This window comes from Muntiacus reevesi, chromosome 18 (genome assembly GCF_963930625.1).
Source record: "Muntiacus reevesi chromosome 18, mMunRee1.1, whole genome shotgun sequence".
Lineage (NCBI taxonomy): Eukaryota > Metazoa > Chordata > Mammalia > Artiodactyla > Cervidae > Muntiacus > Muntiacus reevesi.
The window spans coordinates 17,644,912-17,658,736 of NC_089266.1; the positions used below are offsets into that span (position 1 = coordinate 17,644,912).

Sequence of the window (13,825 nt, forward strand, 5' to 3'; positions counted from 1 at the left end):
CCCCACCACTGACCAAAGCACGTGCTTAGTTCTTGCCAGCATGGGTCATCATCTCCTGCTGGGATGCCAGGGCCACGTGCCTGACCTCCTCAGCTGCAGTCCCCTCCCCAAGCCACCAGAGAAGGCTCAGCTGTCCCTTCTGAGAGGCGGGTGGGAGGAGGGCAAGAGAGTGTGAAGTATCCTGGAGATGAACGCCTGTGCTGGGGAGCTTAGTCACCAGGCTCCTCAGCTGTTGCACTGCTGAGGTTCTCAGAGTCCCAGGCAACAAGGTAAACAACCCTAATATAGTAGAAGAGGACAGGGACTCCACTCCTCACCTCCCCAACGCAGCCAGACAAGCTCCAAGCACAACGCGTGGACTTGCCAGGCCCAGACCTGCTGCTCAAGCCCCCCAGAGCCGGCCTCTCGGACCTCTGCCTCCCCCTAACCCAGGACCTCAGCAGGGTTGGCTTTGGGTGGCCCAGACAGCTGCCTTTGGTCAGGCAGACCACCCCTCCTTTCTCTCCAGGGGAGGGCAGTAAGGAAGGCAGTGGTTTCCTTTAGCATTTTCAGCTGGAAGATCTGAGAAACAGATCCCTGCCAGGAGGGTAGGGGTGGAGAGTGAGGTGCCAAGGATCAGAGGTCAAAGTGCACATGGGGTCACAGCAAGTCTGCACACCCTCTGATGCTTCCCAGGGAGGATCCAGGATGTGGAGCATCACATGGTGATGTCAGCACCCTGCTGGCCCCAGGTCAGATGCTAATTGGTTGCACACCCAGGCTTTAATGTCAGGTTTTGGGGTTTTTTTTAAAGATTTTGTTTGATCTTTTTACTTTCAAATTAATAGAGACTCATTATAAAAGAATGGTACCCCAAAAAGCAAAAGTCTTTCTGTCCCCCAGTCCTCTTCTGAGGTAACCCCCCTTTGATATGCATATATAAGCATGTAGTTATGTCTTTTATTAAAATGAGGTTGTGTTCATTTGCTCTGTACCATGTTTTTTCATGTAACAGTGGATCATGGGCAGATTTCCTCACTGGTAATATACACCAGTCAATGCAGAAGTTCTAATCCTAGTCAGTTCATTCATAAGATTCATGAACTCCTGGAATTATATTCTACATGTGCCACGGGTGGACCCACACACATTTTTTATTTACCAGATTTTCACAGGGGTCTGTGGCCCAAAGAGGCTTAAGAACTGTTCGTTTGAGAATGTCTGGCTGGAGCGTGGAGTTCTAGGAGCCTCCTTTTGCTCTGCTCTGATCTGGGTTGGAGTGGCTTTGGCCAAGTCCAGCCAACTGTTGTTACCAAACCCCTGCTCTGTGCCAGATGCTAGGCCCAGGCTGGGGACAGAGGTGTGGAATCCACATGCCTGACCTGAAGGAGCTCGGATTGTAGTGGGGGTAGACACTTACATGGTGGAAAGATGGTAGAAGCAGCCATCAGTCGGGCACGTGGGTAAAGTCAGCCAGGACGAGTGTTGAGGAAATCAGGACAAGGACCAAGGGGAGACTGTCTCCATGGTGATGAGGAAATAATGGACAAAACTATATGCCTCTCACATATTATTGTTCCTGAGATCTTTAAAAGAACTTATAGAATTGCTTTTATTCCCTTATATTTACTGATGAAATAAAATGAATATGAATACTAAAGAAAACAAGAGGGAGTGTTCCAAGAAGGAAGGAGAGACCCCTGGTATAAAGCGTGCGGGCAGTTAAGCAAAGGAAAATGGCCTGTGGATTTGGCAGTTAGGTGATTGCTGACCATGCTTCCACCTGGGCATGCATGCTCTTGAACTTCAGTAAAAAAATGCCCAGGATGTAAAAGCTAATACCCCTGGAAAGGCCTTTAGCAAGGTAGGGGAGCTGGTAGCTCTGGAATAAGGCTTACCTCCCCAAGACCCCAGCTCTGCTCCTTTATATCCAGTGACCTTGAGCAGGTCACCGGTCTCATCTTCAGCTTCTCTGTATGTAAAATGAGATGATATCACCTCCTAGGCTATTGTAAGATGCAAACAATGAATAAAGTTCTGAGCACAGTCCCTGGACTCTGTTAAGTGGGCATTAAATATTAGTTCTCATTAACATCCTCATCAGAGTCCAGCCCTCACTGGACAGATGAGGACACTCAGGTCCAGAGAGGAGAGGTGGCCAGGTGGGCAGCTGGCCTGGATTAGAAGGGCAGCCTTTCTCCCTCGAGAGCATCCTTTCAGCCTGCTCTCCCTGGGGCTGGCCCAGACTTCTAACACACCTTGTGTTTTGAAGTGTCCCTTCTAGCTCCCTTTGATCAGAGTGGTTGGGAAGGGTATTAATATCACTGGGGTACTCTGAAAGACTTACAGATTTCTTCAAAATTAAAGCCTAAGCTTCCAGACTTCCTTGGTTCACAGCCTTTCGTGTCATTTTTCCAAGGTGCCCCAGACTAAAGCAAGTTTCATCTGTTAAATAATTGGGTCAAGTAATAAGTCTTTATCCTAACAATCTAGTAACCATTTGCATAACAACACACATAAACTGAAAGATAAATTTCCTTCTTAAACAACCATAATTACTAACGGAATGTATATCCTGTTGGGCACACACAGCTTCTCCACCTTTGAAATCACTGGACACCATCCCCTTCACATCCTGCTCCACACTATCCCCCAAAGAACCTTTTTTGTCACAGCAGCCTCCAAGACCTGCCTTCATAAAGATACATCCTCAAAAGAATGCAGTGCAGTCACTGAAACCGAACTGTCTCAAGCTAGTAGTTTGGTAGTGTCCCTAGACGTCACCATCACTGTTCCCCTTGTGAGTTCTCCGTGGTCCACACTTCACCTCACAGTTTGGGAGCAGTAGGGTGAAAGACACTTGCTAATACAAGTCCTGTCGACAAATTAGTTCCAATTCAGGTTCAGAGCTGGAAACACTGACAGAGTCAAAGTTCGTGCAAGATGATCAACCAGATATTCTGCAAGTAATCAGAAGAGACATTTTCCACTGATAGGCAAAAGTCCAAAAGCCGCACAAGTCAGCAGGTCTCCGAAGAAGACTGCCAGACCCTGACCGACTGCTTCCTGGCTAATGTTGTTACCACTCACGCCCCCTGGTGGCACTTCTCGGGGCTAACAGGCAAGCCAACTGCAGCCGGAAGGAAAAACAAGTCTCTATTATAGCAAGTATAAGCATTTATTAAGCGGCTCTCATTTGAGCTGGAGGGAGGAGGCAGGAGCTGCCATTCCCTGAGCACCCACTGAGGCCTAGTGCTGGTTATCACCCCTCCAAACCCCTGCCCCACACTGGGGCAGAGGCCACTGCCCCCACCATTCACATATGGAGACATAGCTTAGAGGAAGTGATCCACCTTTGGAAACGGCCGAGCCAGGGTCTCAGCCCAGGATGCTTGTATCCAAGGCCTATTTCTTCCTTCCGTGTCACACTGGTCCCTGCAGAGGAGTGGGTGGTCCCCAGCCTGCCAGTCCGTTGCAGGCGGGGCCTGGGCCAAGCTCCTCCCCGTAGGAGAACCCTCTCCTATGCCCAGATCCTGGGGAAACAGCTGCAAACAGAATAAACAAGCACTGTCGCATCTACATGGACATTTTAGCCCTCAGGGGGAAAGGCAAACAATTATCAGCAAATAATAAAGGCTGAGAAGGATACTAAGGACCCAGAGGCACTGACAGAGCCAGAATCTTGGCTGTACCAGCTCTGGCTACAGAAGCATCTTAAGACGTGGATGTTGATAAACAGAAGGTCCCATAACCTAGAAACTGTCCAGACATTTGAGCTGGGGAAAAGAAAGTTCTGTGTTCAGCAGATCTGAGGGTGAGCAGCATGCCAGGGGCCTGGATAAGGATTGTCATTTTTGTGTGACTATTTCCATAAACGTCAGCACTGTAGAACTTTAGTCAAGTACTAGGCATTGACCCTGACTGCCCCAGGGTGCACACTTTAGTTTCTAAGTGTCCAGCAGGCCCTTCCGGGCCCTGCCTGGCCTCGGAATCATCACCGGGCCCATCCGTGGTCTCCATGAAGGGAGCTCCAAGGGGTCCAGATAGGAGCCCAGGGAACCAGCCCTGGGCCCTCAATCTGACTCCCACCCACCTCTGGGCCCTTCCAGGTGCGAGTCGAAGTATTTCGGGCTGAGGAGTTGATGGCATGTGCGGGATTGACCTCCCCCAGAATCGTCCCTTTGTATGGAGCTGTGAAGGAAGGGCCTTGGGTCAACATCTTCATGGAACTGCTGGAAGGTAAGGAGCCAGGGGCCATTCTTTCTCCCTCCAAAGTCAGAGCCAAGGGTTTCTTCAAGTCTTGCCCAGGTTAACCTTGGTCCCTAGTCAATTCATTTGTAAACTCTTGACCTCTTGACATCAGCAAGAAAGGCCTGCTTTCTGCCACCTGCCGTTTGAAGTCTCTTGCCCTTGGCTGACTTGGAGGCCCAGAAAAGCCCCATGTAAAGACCGGCCATTGATCTCCTAGGTGGTTCGCTAGGTCAGCTCATAAAGCAGAAAGGCTGTCTGCCAGAGGACCGCGCCCTTTACTACCTGGGCCAGGCGCTGGAAGGCCTGGAATACCTCCATACCCGCAGGATTCTACATGGAGATGTGAAAGGTAAGGCTCAGGGCACCCGTGGCCCTGGTCCCTATTGGGCTCTCTCCTCACTCCATCATGCCTTCTTCCTCCCAGATCTTCTGGGCCTGCATCAAGGTGGGTGGGCTGAGCCAGCAGGAAGGGAAAATGTGTTCTCCCAGCCCTCAGCCTGGCACTGTGATTTCCAGTGGGTGATGCCCACAGAGAACAGCTAATCAAGCTCCTACTTACTGGTGACCATGGGGAGGGGAGGGCAGCAAGGCTAAGTGGCCACATCCCCTCACCATCTGAGAGCCTGCCTGCTGCCTACTTCCAGCCTGAACTGATCCCTGCCTCCCGCCTCCCTCCATGACTAATGAAACTAATCAGAAGCTGCAGCTGCCACGTAGGGTCAGCCAGAAAACTGCCCCGCCGGAGGTTCAGATTGGGCCGGGGCCCTGGGTGACTCACCTGTTCCTCTTCTTCCCGGGGTGGCCTGGCAGCTGACAACGTGCTCCTATCCAGTGATGGGAGCCGCGCAGCCCTCTGCGACTTTGGCCACGCTGTGTGCCTTCAACCCGACGGCCTGGGGAAGTCTTTGCTCACAGGTATGCCCTGCCCCCCACCCCTTCCCCCAAAGAGAACAGCTGGGCGGCCTTCACTGAGCATTATCCCTGCGCCTTCTGTACCTTCCTTAATGGCAATCAGTGATGTGAACACTTTATGTCCATGAAGATACTTCAGCCCCACACCCACCCTAGGTTATGAGGCTTTTGTTGTTAAGCTTAAATGCAATCATGCATGTCAGGTGCTTGCTTCTGATGTTGTTACACAGAGGAGGGAACAAAAGAGGCTGGGTGCTACACCCAAGGTCCAAGGTCTGCTGTCTCCGAACCCCCAGGGCTCCAGCCCCCTTGGCCAGCCTTTACGGGGGAGCTGTGCCCCCAGCCTGTGAGCTCAGCCCTCCCTCGCCTCTGAGAGCACAGTTTTACAAAGCAAAATGAGATGGCTGACCAAGGGGCCTATGCTCTGTAGCTGGAGAAATGCCTGTTTTTAACTTATATTTTTCTGATTATTAAAATAATCCATGTCCGCATTAAAGTATTGGATAACTACAGTGTTCAGCGGTTTGGAAGGGGAGGAAAAGTTCTTACCATTCCTCTTGCCCAGAGAGATAATTATGAATATTTTAGATAATTCCCTCCAGGTCTTTCCTTATTCATAATTTTTTTGGTACTTTTCTGTATATAGTTAAGGTCATCATAACACACTTTTGTGCCCTGCTTTTTTATTTATAGCATTAGCATAAAATTATTTCATTTTGACCAAAGGAAAACCAATCTTTTAGAAGTGATTCTTTGTTATCAAAGGACTCTTGGTAATTCTGAAGATGTAATTTGAACACAGATACCTACTTTCCACTTTGAAATAACTATAGTGTTATTATTATATTATAAAATATCTTTTATATTTTATATATATATTGTATTATATATATTAATATATATTAACAATATATTATGTTACATGATATATATTTTTATAATATATAGATATATATTTATAGTATAAATATATTATTAAGATATATATGTATAATATATCTTATTATAAAAATATCATTTCTAATCTCTTTCACAGAAAGTAGAGCTAAACAGAAATAAGAAACACAAACCACCAGAAAAAAAATACTATTCACATCTGGCATCAGTCTTTCTAGTCTTTTATGCGTATAAGTTTTTTTTCCTTTTTTTTTTAAGTTACTAAAATTTCAGGAACATCATACTATTAATCCCGCCCCCTTTTAGAAGGCATTTTGAGAGTTTGATCCAAAGGGCAGAGGCAATGGTTTTTTTGTGTGTGTGTGTTTTTTTTTATTTATTTTTGGCTGTGCTGGGTCTTCGTCACTGCATAGACTTTCTCCGTTTGCGATGAGCAGGGGCCACTCTTAGCTGGGCGTGGTGGCATTTCTTGTCGTGGAGCACAGGCTCTAAAGTTCAGGCTTCTGTCATTGTGGTGCGCAGGCTTAGCTGCTCCACGGTATATGGAATCTTCCTGGACTGGGGATCGAACCGTGTCCTCTGCACTGGCAGGCAGACTCTTAACCGCTGGACCACCACAGACATCCAGAGCCTGTGTTTTAGATGATATATTCTTTGTTCCCATCCCCAGCACAATCCCCGCCTTGGCTTATCCCCAGCAAGTTGGATCTGGAGGCTTTATCTCTACTTACAGTACTTTGAGACAGAGTCAAGGTATATCAGGAGCTGACTGGGGTGGTCACAGCTGAGGCTTCCACCTATCAGAGCCCACAGTTGCCTTTTCTGTCTCACCTCACCTCCGCAGGGGACTACATCCCTGGTACAGAGACCCACATGGCGCCAGAGGTGGTGATGGGCAAGCCCTGCGATGCCAAGGTGGATGTCTGGAGCAGCTGTTGTATGATGCTGCACATGCTCAACGGCTGCCACCCCTGGACCCAGTACTTCCGAGGACCGCTCTGCCTCAAGGTCCGTGAGAGCACCTGGGACGGCCAGCGGGCCATGGGGCCCGGGCTGCAGGCTTGGTGGTGCCTCCCGTGTTGGCCGCTCCTCAGTGGCAGGCAGGAGCAAGCCAGGGCCTCATCAGAAACGTGGGATCCTGACTTAAATACTTGGCTACCCAAATTTGAGGGTCTGAGGGCAGATCCTGGGTGAAGGGTCTTCTTGAGTTCATGGTTCCAGGCTCTCGTGTCCACACCCCAGGCCACCCCCACCTGTCCTCCTGAGGGTCGTGGGTGCCTGGGGGTTATGGGCGCCTCACCTCCTTCTCTATTCTGTCCTACGTAGCCCCCTTTTCCCTTCTTCTTGGAAAAGTCCCATCCCTCACTCTAGATCAGGCCACTCTAGTCCTTTTAACTGACCCCAGCACAGCAGGACAGGGGAGAGTGGGGACGAGCAAGAAAAGGAAGTGAGGGGCAGGAAGTGATGGGGAGGCGAGTCTCACATGTTGCCTTTTGACCCCCAGATTGCCAGTGAGCCGCCACCTGTGAGGGAGATCCCGCCCTCCTGTGCCCCGCTCACAGCCCAGGCCATCCAGGAGGGGCTCAGGAAGGAGCCAGGCCACCGGGCTTCTGCAGTGGAGCTGGGGGGCAAGGTCAGCCTAGCCCTGCAACACGGTAAGAGCCCCGCGCTGGCGGCGGGAGGTGAGAGGCGGCGGGGTCGTGTGGCGTCACGAACACGACGTGCAGCCTTTCAGAGCCTCGGCTCCCCGTCTCGAGCATGGGCATGATGCCCTAACAGCCTCAGGCCTGTTAGGAAGACTGAGGTCACCTGAGTCCAAGTGCTTAGTACTGTACCTTGATGCAGAGGCCATGCTCGAGATGGGGGGAAGAGGTCACAACATATAAAGGGGGCTTGAACTCATTAGTAGCAGAGAATGTGAAATAAAGCCAGGTATCACTTTCTAGACATTTGTATGGGAGAAAGTCAGAAAGCTGGCGGTGCCAACTGTGGGTGGGGATGGGGGACCGTGGCCCATAGGCTCCGCTGGAGGGCACCTGGCAGCTCTCAGACAGATGTCTGCAGACCTGGAACCCTGCACCCCACTCCGGGGCGCATCACCGAAGAAACTGCCCAGATCTATGAGGGACACGCCTGGGGGTGTACACTGCAGTGTCATTTGTGGGAGGGGAGATGGGCGCACTTGGGTGTCCCTCCTTGGGAAACACGAAGAGGCCAAAGGTGGGAGTGGGATGGGGTGGGGTGGGGTGCGGGATGCTCCACGCAGCACCGACAGCAGTAAAAGCACCTCGGTGTTCACAGGGCAACCTGGCTGGATCTTAAAACTATAGTGCCCAGTGAAGGAGGGACCAACAGAGCAAGGCCTAGAATACAGTGCCTTTTGTGTAAATTAAAAATCGATAAATAAAAACAACACACACTTGGCAAGAATTCAGTGAAACCTGAAGTGACATATTGCACTTTTGATGTCTACTGAAGATGGAACATCAGTGGGGTGCAAGGGAGGGAAGTGGCAGGGCTTGAAAGGCAGTGGTGAGGAGAACGAATAGGGAATGAGTAAAACAGGAGAGAGACCTTGCATAGCCCCCACCCCAAACGTAGATGGTAGTTATAATGGCCCCCCCATTTGTAATGGCTGAACTGCGCCCCCCCCCCCAGAGAAATAGTGCCCCCTCAGGAAGCACTGACTATCTGGAAGGGAAGGGTAAGATGTGGAGGGTCAGCAAGGCCCATTCTCCTGGAAGCTCTGAGTGGGCATTACCCTAGAGCTATTTTTAAATCTTCCCTTTATAATACTATTAATATTAACAAAGTCCTTCTCTGGAGCCAATTCTATAATTTTTAAACTTGCAACTGTTACCTGGAAGGAAAAGGGGATAAAAGAAATACTGTTCTATTTTCATGAGAGGACCGATCTTAAGGAAGAAGCCTCCTGTGAAGACCACGCAGCGCCCTCTGATCGTGTCCTGGCTGTGCGAGGGGCCACCCTCCCTGCCCACTTCTGGCGCTCCTCTGCTCAGAAAAGGCCACCAGGCCTGGCCCGTTCCCTCCTCACCACATGTGTTCTCTGTTTTGTAGTGGGAGGTCTGAGGAGTCCCTGGAGGGGAGAGTACAAAGAACCGAGACATCCGCCGCCACTCCAAGCCCACCCACCGCCAAGCCAAGGCCACCCTCACCAGACCCTGTGTGCCCCGCCAGGGGAGCTCTCACCAGGGGCCCCAGGGCTGCAGCCACCTAAGGACGCAGCAAGCGGGGCCCCTAAGCTCCAGCCTCCTCCACCCCCAGACCCCCCAGAGCAGAGCAAGTCTCCCAGCCTGCACTGGGGCAAGGAGGAGTCTGGGACATGGGACCCACTGCCCCTGTCCTCCCTGGATCCGGCCCCCGCCAGGAACCCCAGCTCACCCGAGCGAAAGGCAACCTTTCCTGAGCAGGAGCTGCAGCAGCTGGAGATAGGTATGGGCAGCTGCGGCCTTCAGGGCCTTGGACACGGGCCTGGTCTCTGCCCCAAGGCCTTGGCTTCGTCCTCGCCATAGCCAGCCCCCACCCTGGGCTCAGCGGTCTGTGCAGCGAGCCTGGACCCCTCCCGGTCCTTCACAGCCATCTTCTGCCTCTCTCTGCAGAGTTATTTCTGAACAGCCTGTCCCAGCCGTTCTCCCTGGAGGAGCAGGAGCAGATCCTCTCGTGCCTCAGCGTCGACAGCCTCTCCCTGTCAGACGACAGTGAGAAGGTGAGTGGGCCACAGACCAGGAGCCGGGCACAGGGCTGGCGGCTTTGTGTCCACTCCGTGGAGGTGTTGTGTGCAGGTAGCGGGTTAAGGGCAGGTGATAGGGTTGCCCCTTTCTTATGGGAGGGGTCCTCGTTGGGGCTGGGGGATCCTGGTTTCTCAGAATGAAACAGTCCATCTCCAGCACACCTGGGAATGAAGGACTGGTTTGGCGACTAAGATAGTGAGGGGAAAGGCTGGGCTTTAGTCCCCATAGAGAATAATCGTCACCCTCCTCCAGCCCCAGGGCCCCTCAAGAATTCAGCCCCGTGCTGAGTCCCAACAGTGACCAGTAGAGCCACGCTCCAGCCCAAGCCAGGAGCACTTCCTCGCTAAAGCAGACCAAGGCCAGAGAAGGTTCCCTGAGCCCAGGGACCTGAGTCTGTGCCCACTCTCATTTCAGAACCCATCCAAGGCTTCTCAGAGCTCACGGGACACACTGAGTTCTGGCGTGCACTCGTGGAGCAGCCAGGCGGAGGCCCGCAGCTCCAGCTGGAACATGGTGCTGGCCCGGGGGCGGCCCACCGACACACCGAGCTATTTCAACGGTACAGTCCCCTGCTCCGCCTGGGACCGGGGAGTCTGAGGCTGGGCACAGTGGGGAAGGGAGAGGAGGAAGGCACCTCGCACCCAGACTCTGAGGTGCCTGGCCACTGAGTCAGTTTAGAGTAAAATCAGAGCCTCTCCTTATGGGGCAGTGAAAGACCATGGCCCCTCATGGGCAGCTGATGGAGTCCCAGAAGCCTCTAGCTGGGGGTAGAGAGCAGTCTCCTGGCCTGGAGTCAAAAGCCTGAACTTCTGAAGGGAAAGGGAAGAACAGGAGCCCATGAGCATTTTAATCAAGAACTCAGCAATAGGGACTTGCCCAATGGTCCAGTGGTTAAGACTACCTTCCATGCAGGGAGTGAAGGTTCAATCCCTGGTCAGGAAACTGAGATCCCACATGCCGTGGGGTGTGGCCAAAAAATAGAAGAAAAAAAAAGAGAGCTTAGCCATAGGTTTCCTGAGATCCTTCTCTGGGATTTGAAGTCGGAAGATGAGAAAGACAACACATGTGGAACTTCTTTGTTTTCAAGTGTGGTTGCAGAGGTCATGGTTTGATTTTGATAGAACAAGAGTGTAATCAGCTCACAGTTCCCTGGCCTTTTCCAGGGCCAGTGTGACTCGTGGCATCAAGCCCCATGCCTGGCCAGAGGCTGTCCCACCTCAGGGAGCATTACCATCTAAGTTGCCCGCAATCCAACTTAAGAATCTTTGGCTCCAGTTCCTTTCTGCTTTTTGTGTATAAGTTGGAATACTGCTTCCACACAGGACCCAGCCTTAGCCCTTTGCATTGTGCAGGCCAGATTCCCAGTACTGACAGAACGTGGCCATGAAGAGCTAGCAGGGGTGTAACGTTACAGCCCTTCCAGCCTAAAGCCATCTCTGCCGCTTCTTCAGCCACCCTGCTTCCCCCTCCCTGGGGCGCCGTAGGGAGCTTGCAGCCACTCTCCTGATGTCACCTTGCCTGACTTCTAGGTGTGAAAGTCCAAATACAGTCTCTCAATGGCGAACACCTGCACATCCGAGAGTTCCACCGGGTCAAGGTGGGAGACATCGCAACGGGCATCAGCAGCCAGGTGAGGGGGCAGGTACCTGCTAAGGGGCAGACTCCCAGAATCCAGTGTGCCTAGCTCAGTCCTCCAGGAATGAAGCTTTTGAATAAGTAGAAATGGCACCGGAGGGAATGGTTGGCCCTGGAATGTCCACCCGCCCCCAGGGTCCCAGGGCACGACTGGCAGTGGTGACTGAAGGGTCCTCAGGATCCTCACCCACTTGGGCTGGGTGAGATTCTCCAAGTCTTCCAGAATGAAAGGCAGATAATACTCCAAGGCTGCCCGCTGCATTGGAGGAAAGTGTCTCCCAGCGTAGCAGGAAGCCATCAGCTCTGCTCTGCTGGGACCCTTCAGCACCCCGGCCGCTCTCAGGCCCCCTGGTTTGCTCTGCCCCTAGATCCCAGCTGCAGCCTTCAGCCTGGTGACCAAGGACGGGCAGCCCGTGCGCTACGACATGGAGGTGCCGGACTCAGGCATCGACCTGCAATGCACCCTGGCCCCAGACGGCAGCTTCGCCTGGAACTGGAGGGTCAAGCACGGCCAGCTGGAGAACAGGCCCTGAGCAGCCTTCCACCACTGGCTCCACTCGGCCAGAAGCGGCCTTCCTTCTTGGTGCTCAGTGCTGTCCCTGAGACACAGGCTCCGCCTGCTCGCGGATCTCTGCCAGCCCATGGCTCAGCAGTGGGACCAGGGGCTGGCAGCAGTAAGGCGGCGCCAGCAGAACACCTCCCAGGATTTCCCACCTGGGTCCTGCCTGAGCCCACAGGAGAGGAGGAGGAAGACAGGAGGCCTCTTCCCACGAGGAACAAAGAGGGTCTTCTCTACCTTGGTCCCGACAAGCTGGCCTGACCCCGTTAGGATCAGTGACCACCTGCTGGCAGTCAGGGGAGAGCAGCTTCCGGCCCAGGTCAGGGAGAGGTGGGTGAGCCCTCCCTCGGTTTCCAGGCAGGTGTGAGCGTCTAACAACCCCCACCCAGGCCCAGTCCAGGACTGGAGTGGCAGGTGTGCCTCCCCTTGAGGTAATGGAGGGGGCCCCTCTGACCCCCTTGCCTGGCTTTGCCTGGCCATCAACCCCTCTTCTAGCACTAGGAGCTTTTCAGGCCAGGGAGGGAGGGACGTCTGATGTGGGAGTCTCCCTGGGAGAGAAGGCCACTTCTCAGGGTGCCGTGACTCAGGCCCTGAGCTGAGGTCAGCTTCAGAGGAACCAGAGGAGGCGTTCCAGTGACATGGTTCTCAGTCCCCAAGCACGCGCCCCTTTGCCGCCAGCCACCAGTCTGCCCCAGAGCAGCAGGCCCCGAGCCCAGCCGCAGGCCCAGCACGGCCCCTGCCCAGCTGGCACTCAGCTCGCTCAGCTGTGGAAGTGGAGGGTGACATGAGACCTAGCTGACAGGAACGTTCTGAGGATAGAGCACGATCGACTCCACAGAAAGCGACCGACGCAGGCGCTCCTGTTACCCAAGGCCCCGGCCTCCCACACCCTCACACGAGCCTCCTGGGACACTCACTGACCCTGCCGCCCCTGGTCTCCAGGGCACCGCCAGCTGCACTTTGCACTCTGATGACCTCAAAGCACTTTCATGGCTGCCCTCCCGGAGGGCAGGCCAGCGGTTCTACATGGGCACAAACAGGCCAGGAGATGAGGGGAAGGGACTGAGTTCTTGACCCTTCTGCATGCATGTGACCCCTCAAACCCCCTCCAGATTTCCTTAAGATGTGCCCCCCCCCCCCCAAGCCAGCCTCTTCATTCAGGGGGCAGCTGATCAGGACTCATGTAGCATTAAGCAACTGTGAATTATTGTAGGGTGAGGGGATGTCCCCTGAGATTTCATCTAGGGAGAAGCTCATCCCCACATCTTGCCAGGTGGCCTTTGCCCAGCTATCCACATTTAGCCATTACTTCTCCCCAGGGAGAGACTCCCAGCCCCCAGGATGTGAAGAACTGCAGCCTCGGCACTGCAGAGTTGAAATGGTAGAAAACTTTGTAAGCAATAAAGTTTGAGGTAATGACAAGTGTGTTTGGGCCGTGGTTGTCTCCACTCCCGCCTGCCTGTGGCCTGAACCTCACATCCTACCAGCTGCCTCCCTTTGACTTCTTGATGGGATCTTATCCAGTTTTGCCCCACCCTGGGCAAAGACTGTTTTCAGCCCTTTCCCACCACTCCTCCCAGTGACTCTTCCAGTCCTACCCCTGGGCTATCCATTCAGACCAGTTAGACAAGACTCCCCACGTGCTGACAGCTGGGAAGTCCCTGGCCTAACAGTGCCAGGCTGAGGGGAGAAGGAGCAGGGCGCCAAGGGCTGGGCACTGCCCAAGCAGGGGTAGTGGAGGCGGACTGCATGCCCAGAACCAAGACTGTCCCACCCACTCCTCTGTCCCTGAGGGGACTGGACTGGGAGTGGGCCTGAACTGCCAGCCTTCCCAGCCACC

General features: G+C 53.4%; 1 protein-coding gene across 1 annotated transcript in view; it reads left to right on the forward strand.

Annotated features, from left to right (window-relative positions):
- Window positions 1-13,395, forward strand: part of MAP3K14 (mitogen-activated protein kinase kinase kinase 14) — a 43,185-nt gene extending 29,790 nt beyond the window's left edge. The window contains exons 7-16 of the mRNA XM_065910104.1: window positions 4,089-4,218; window positions 4,448-4,579; window positions 5,041-5,145; window positions 6,884-7,047; window positions 7,544-7,694; window positions 9,118-9,492; window positions 9,660-9,766; window positions 10,206-10,350; window positions 11,321-11,421; window positions 11,795-13,395. Coding sequence (XP_065766176.1) covers window positions 4,089-4,218; window positions 4,448-4,579; window positions 5,041-5,145; window positions 6,884-7,047; window positions 7,544-7,694; window positions 9,118-9,492; window positions 9,660-9,766; window positions 10,206-10,350; window positions 11,321-11,421; window positions 11,795-11,959 — 1,575 coding nt within the window. The 3' untranslated portion in view covers window positions 11,960-13,395. The remainder of the gene's footprint in view (window positions 1-4,088; window positions 4,219-4,447; window positions 4,580-5,040; window positions 5,146-6,883; window positions 7,048-7,543; window positions 7,695-9,117; window positions 9,493-9,659; window positions 9,767-10,205; window positions 10,351-11,320; window positions 11,422-11,794) is intronic.
- The last annotated feature ends 430 nt before the right edge of the window (window positions 13,396-13,825 follow it).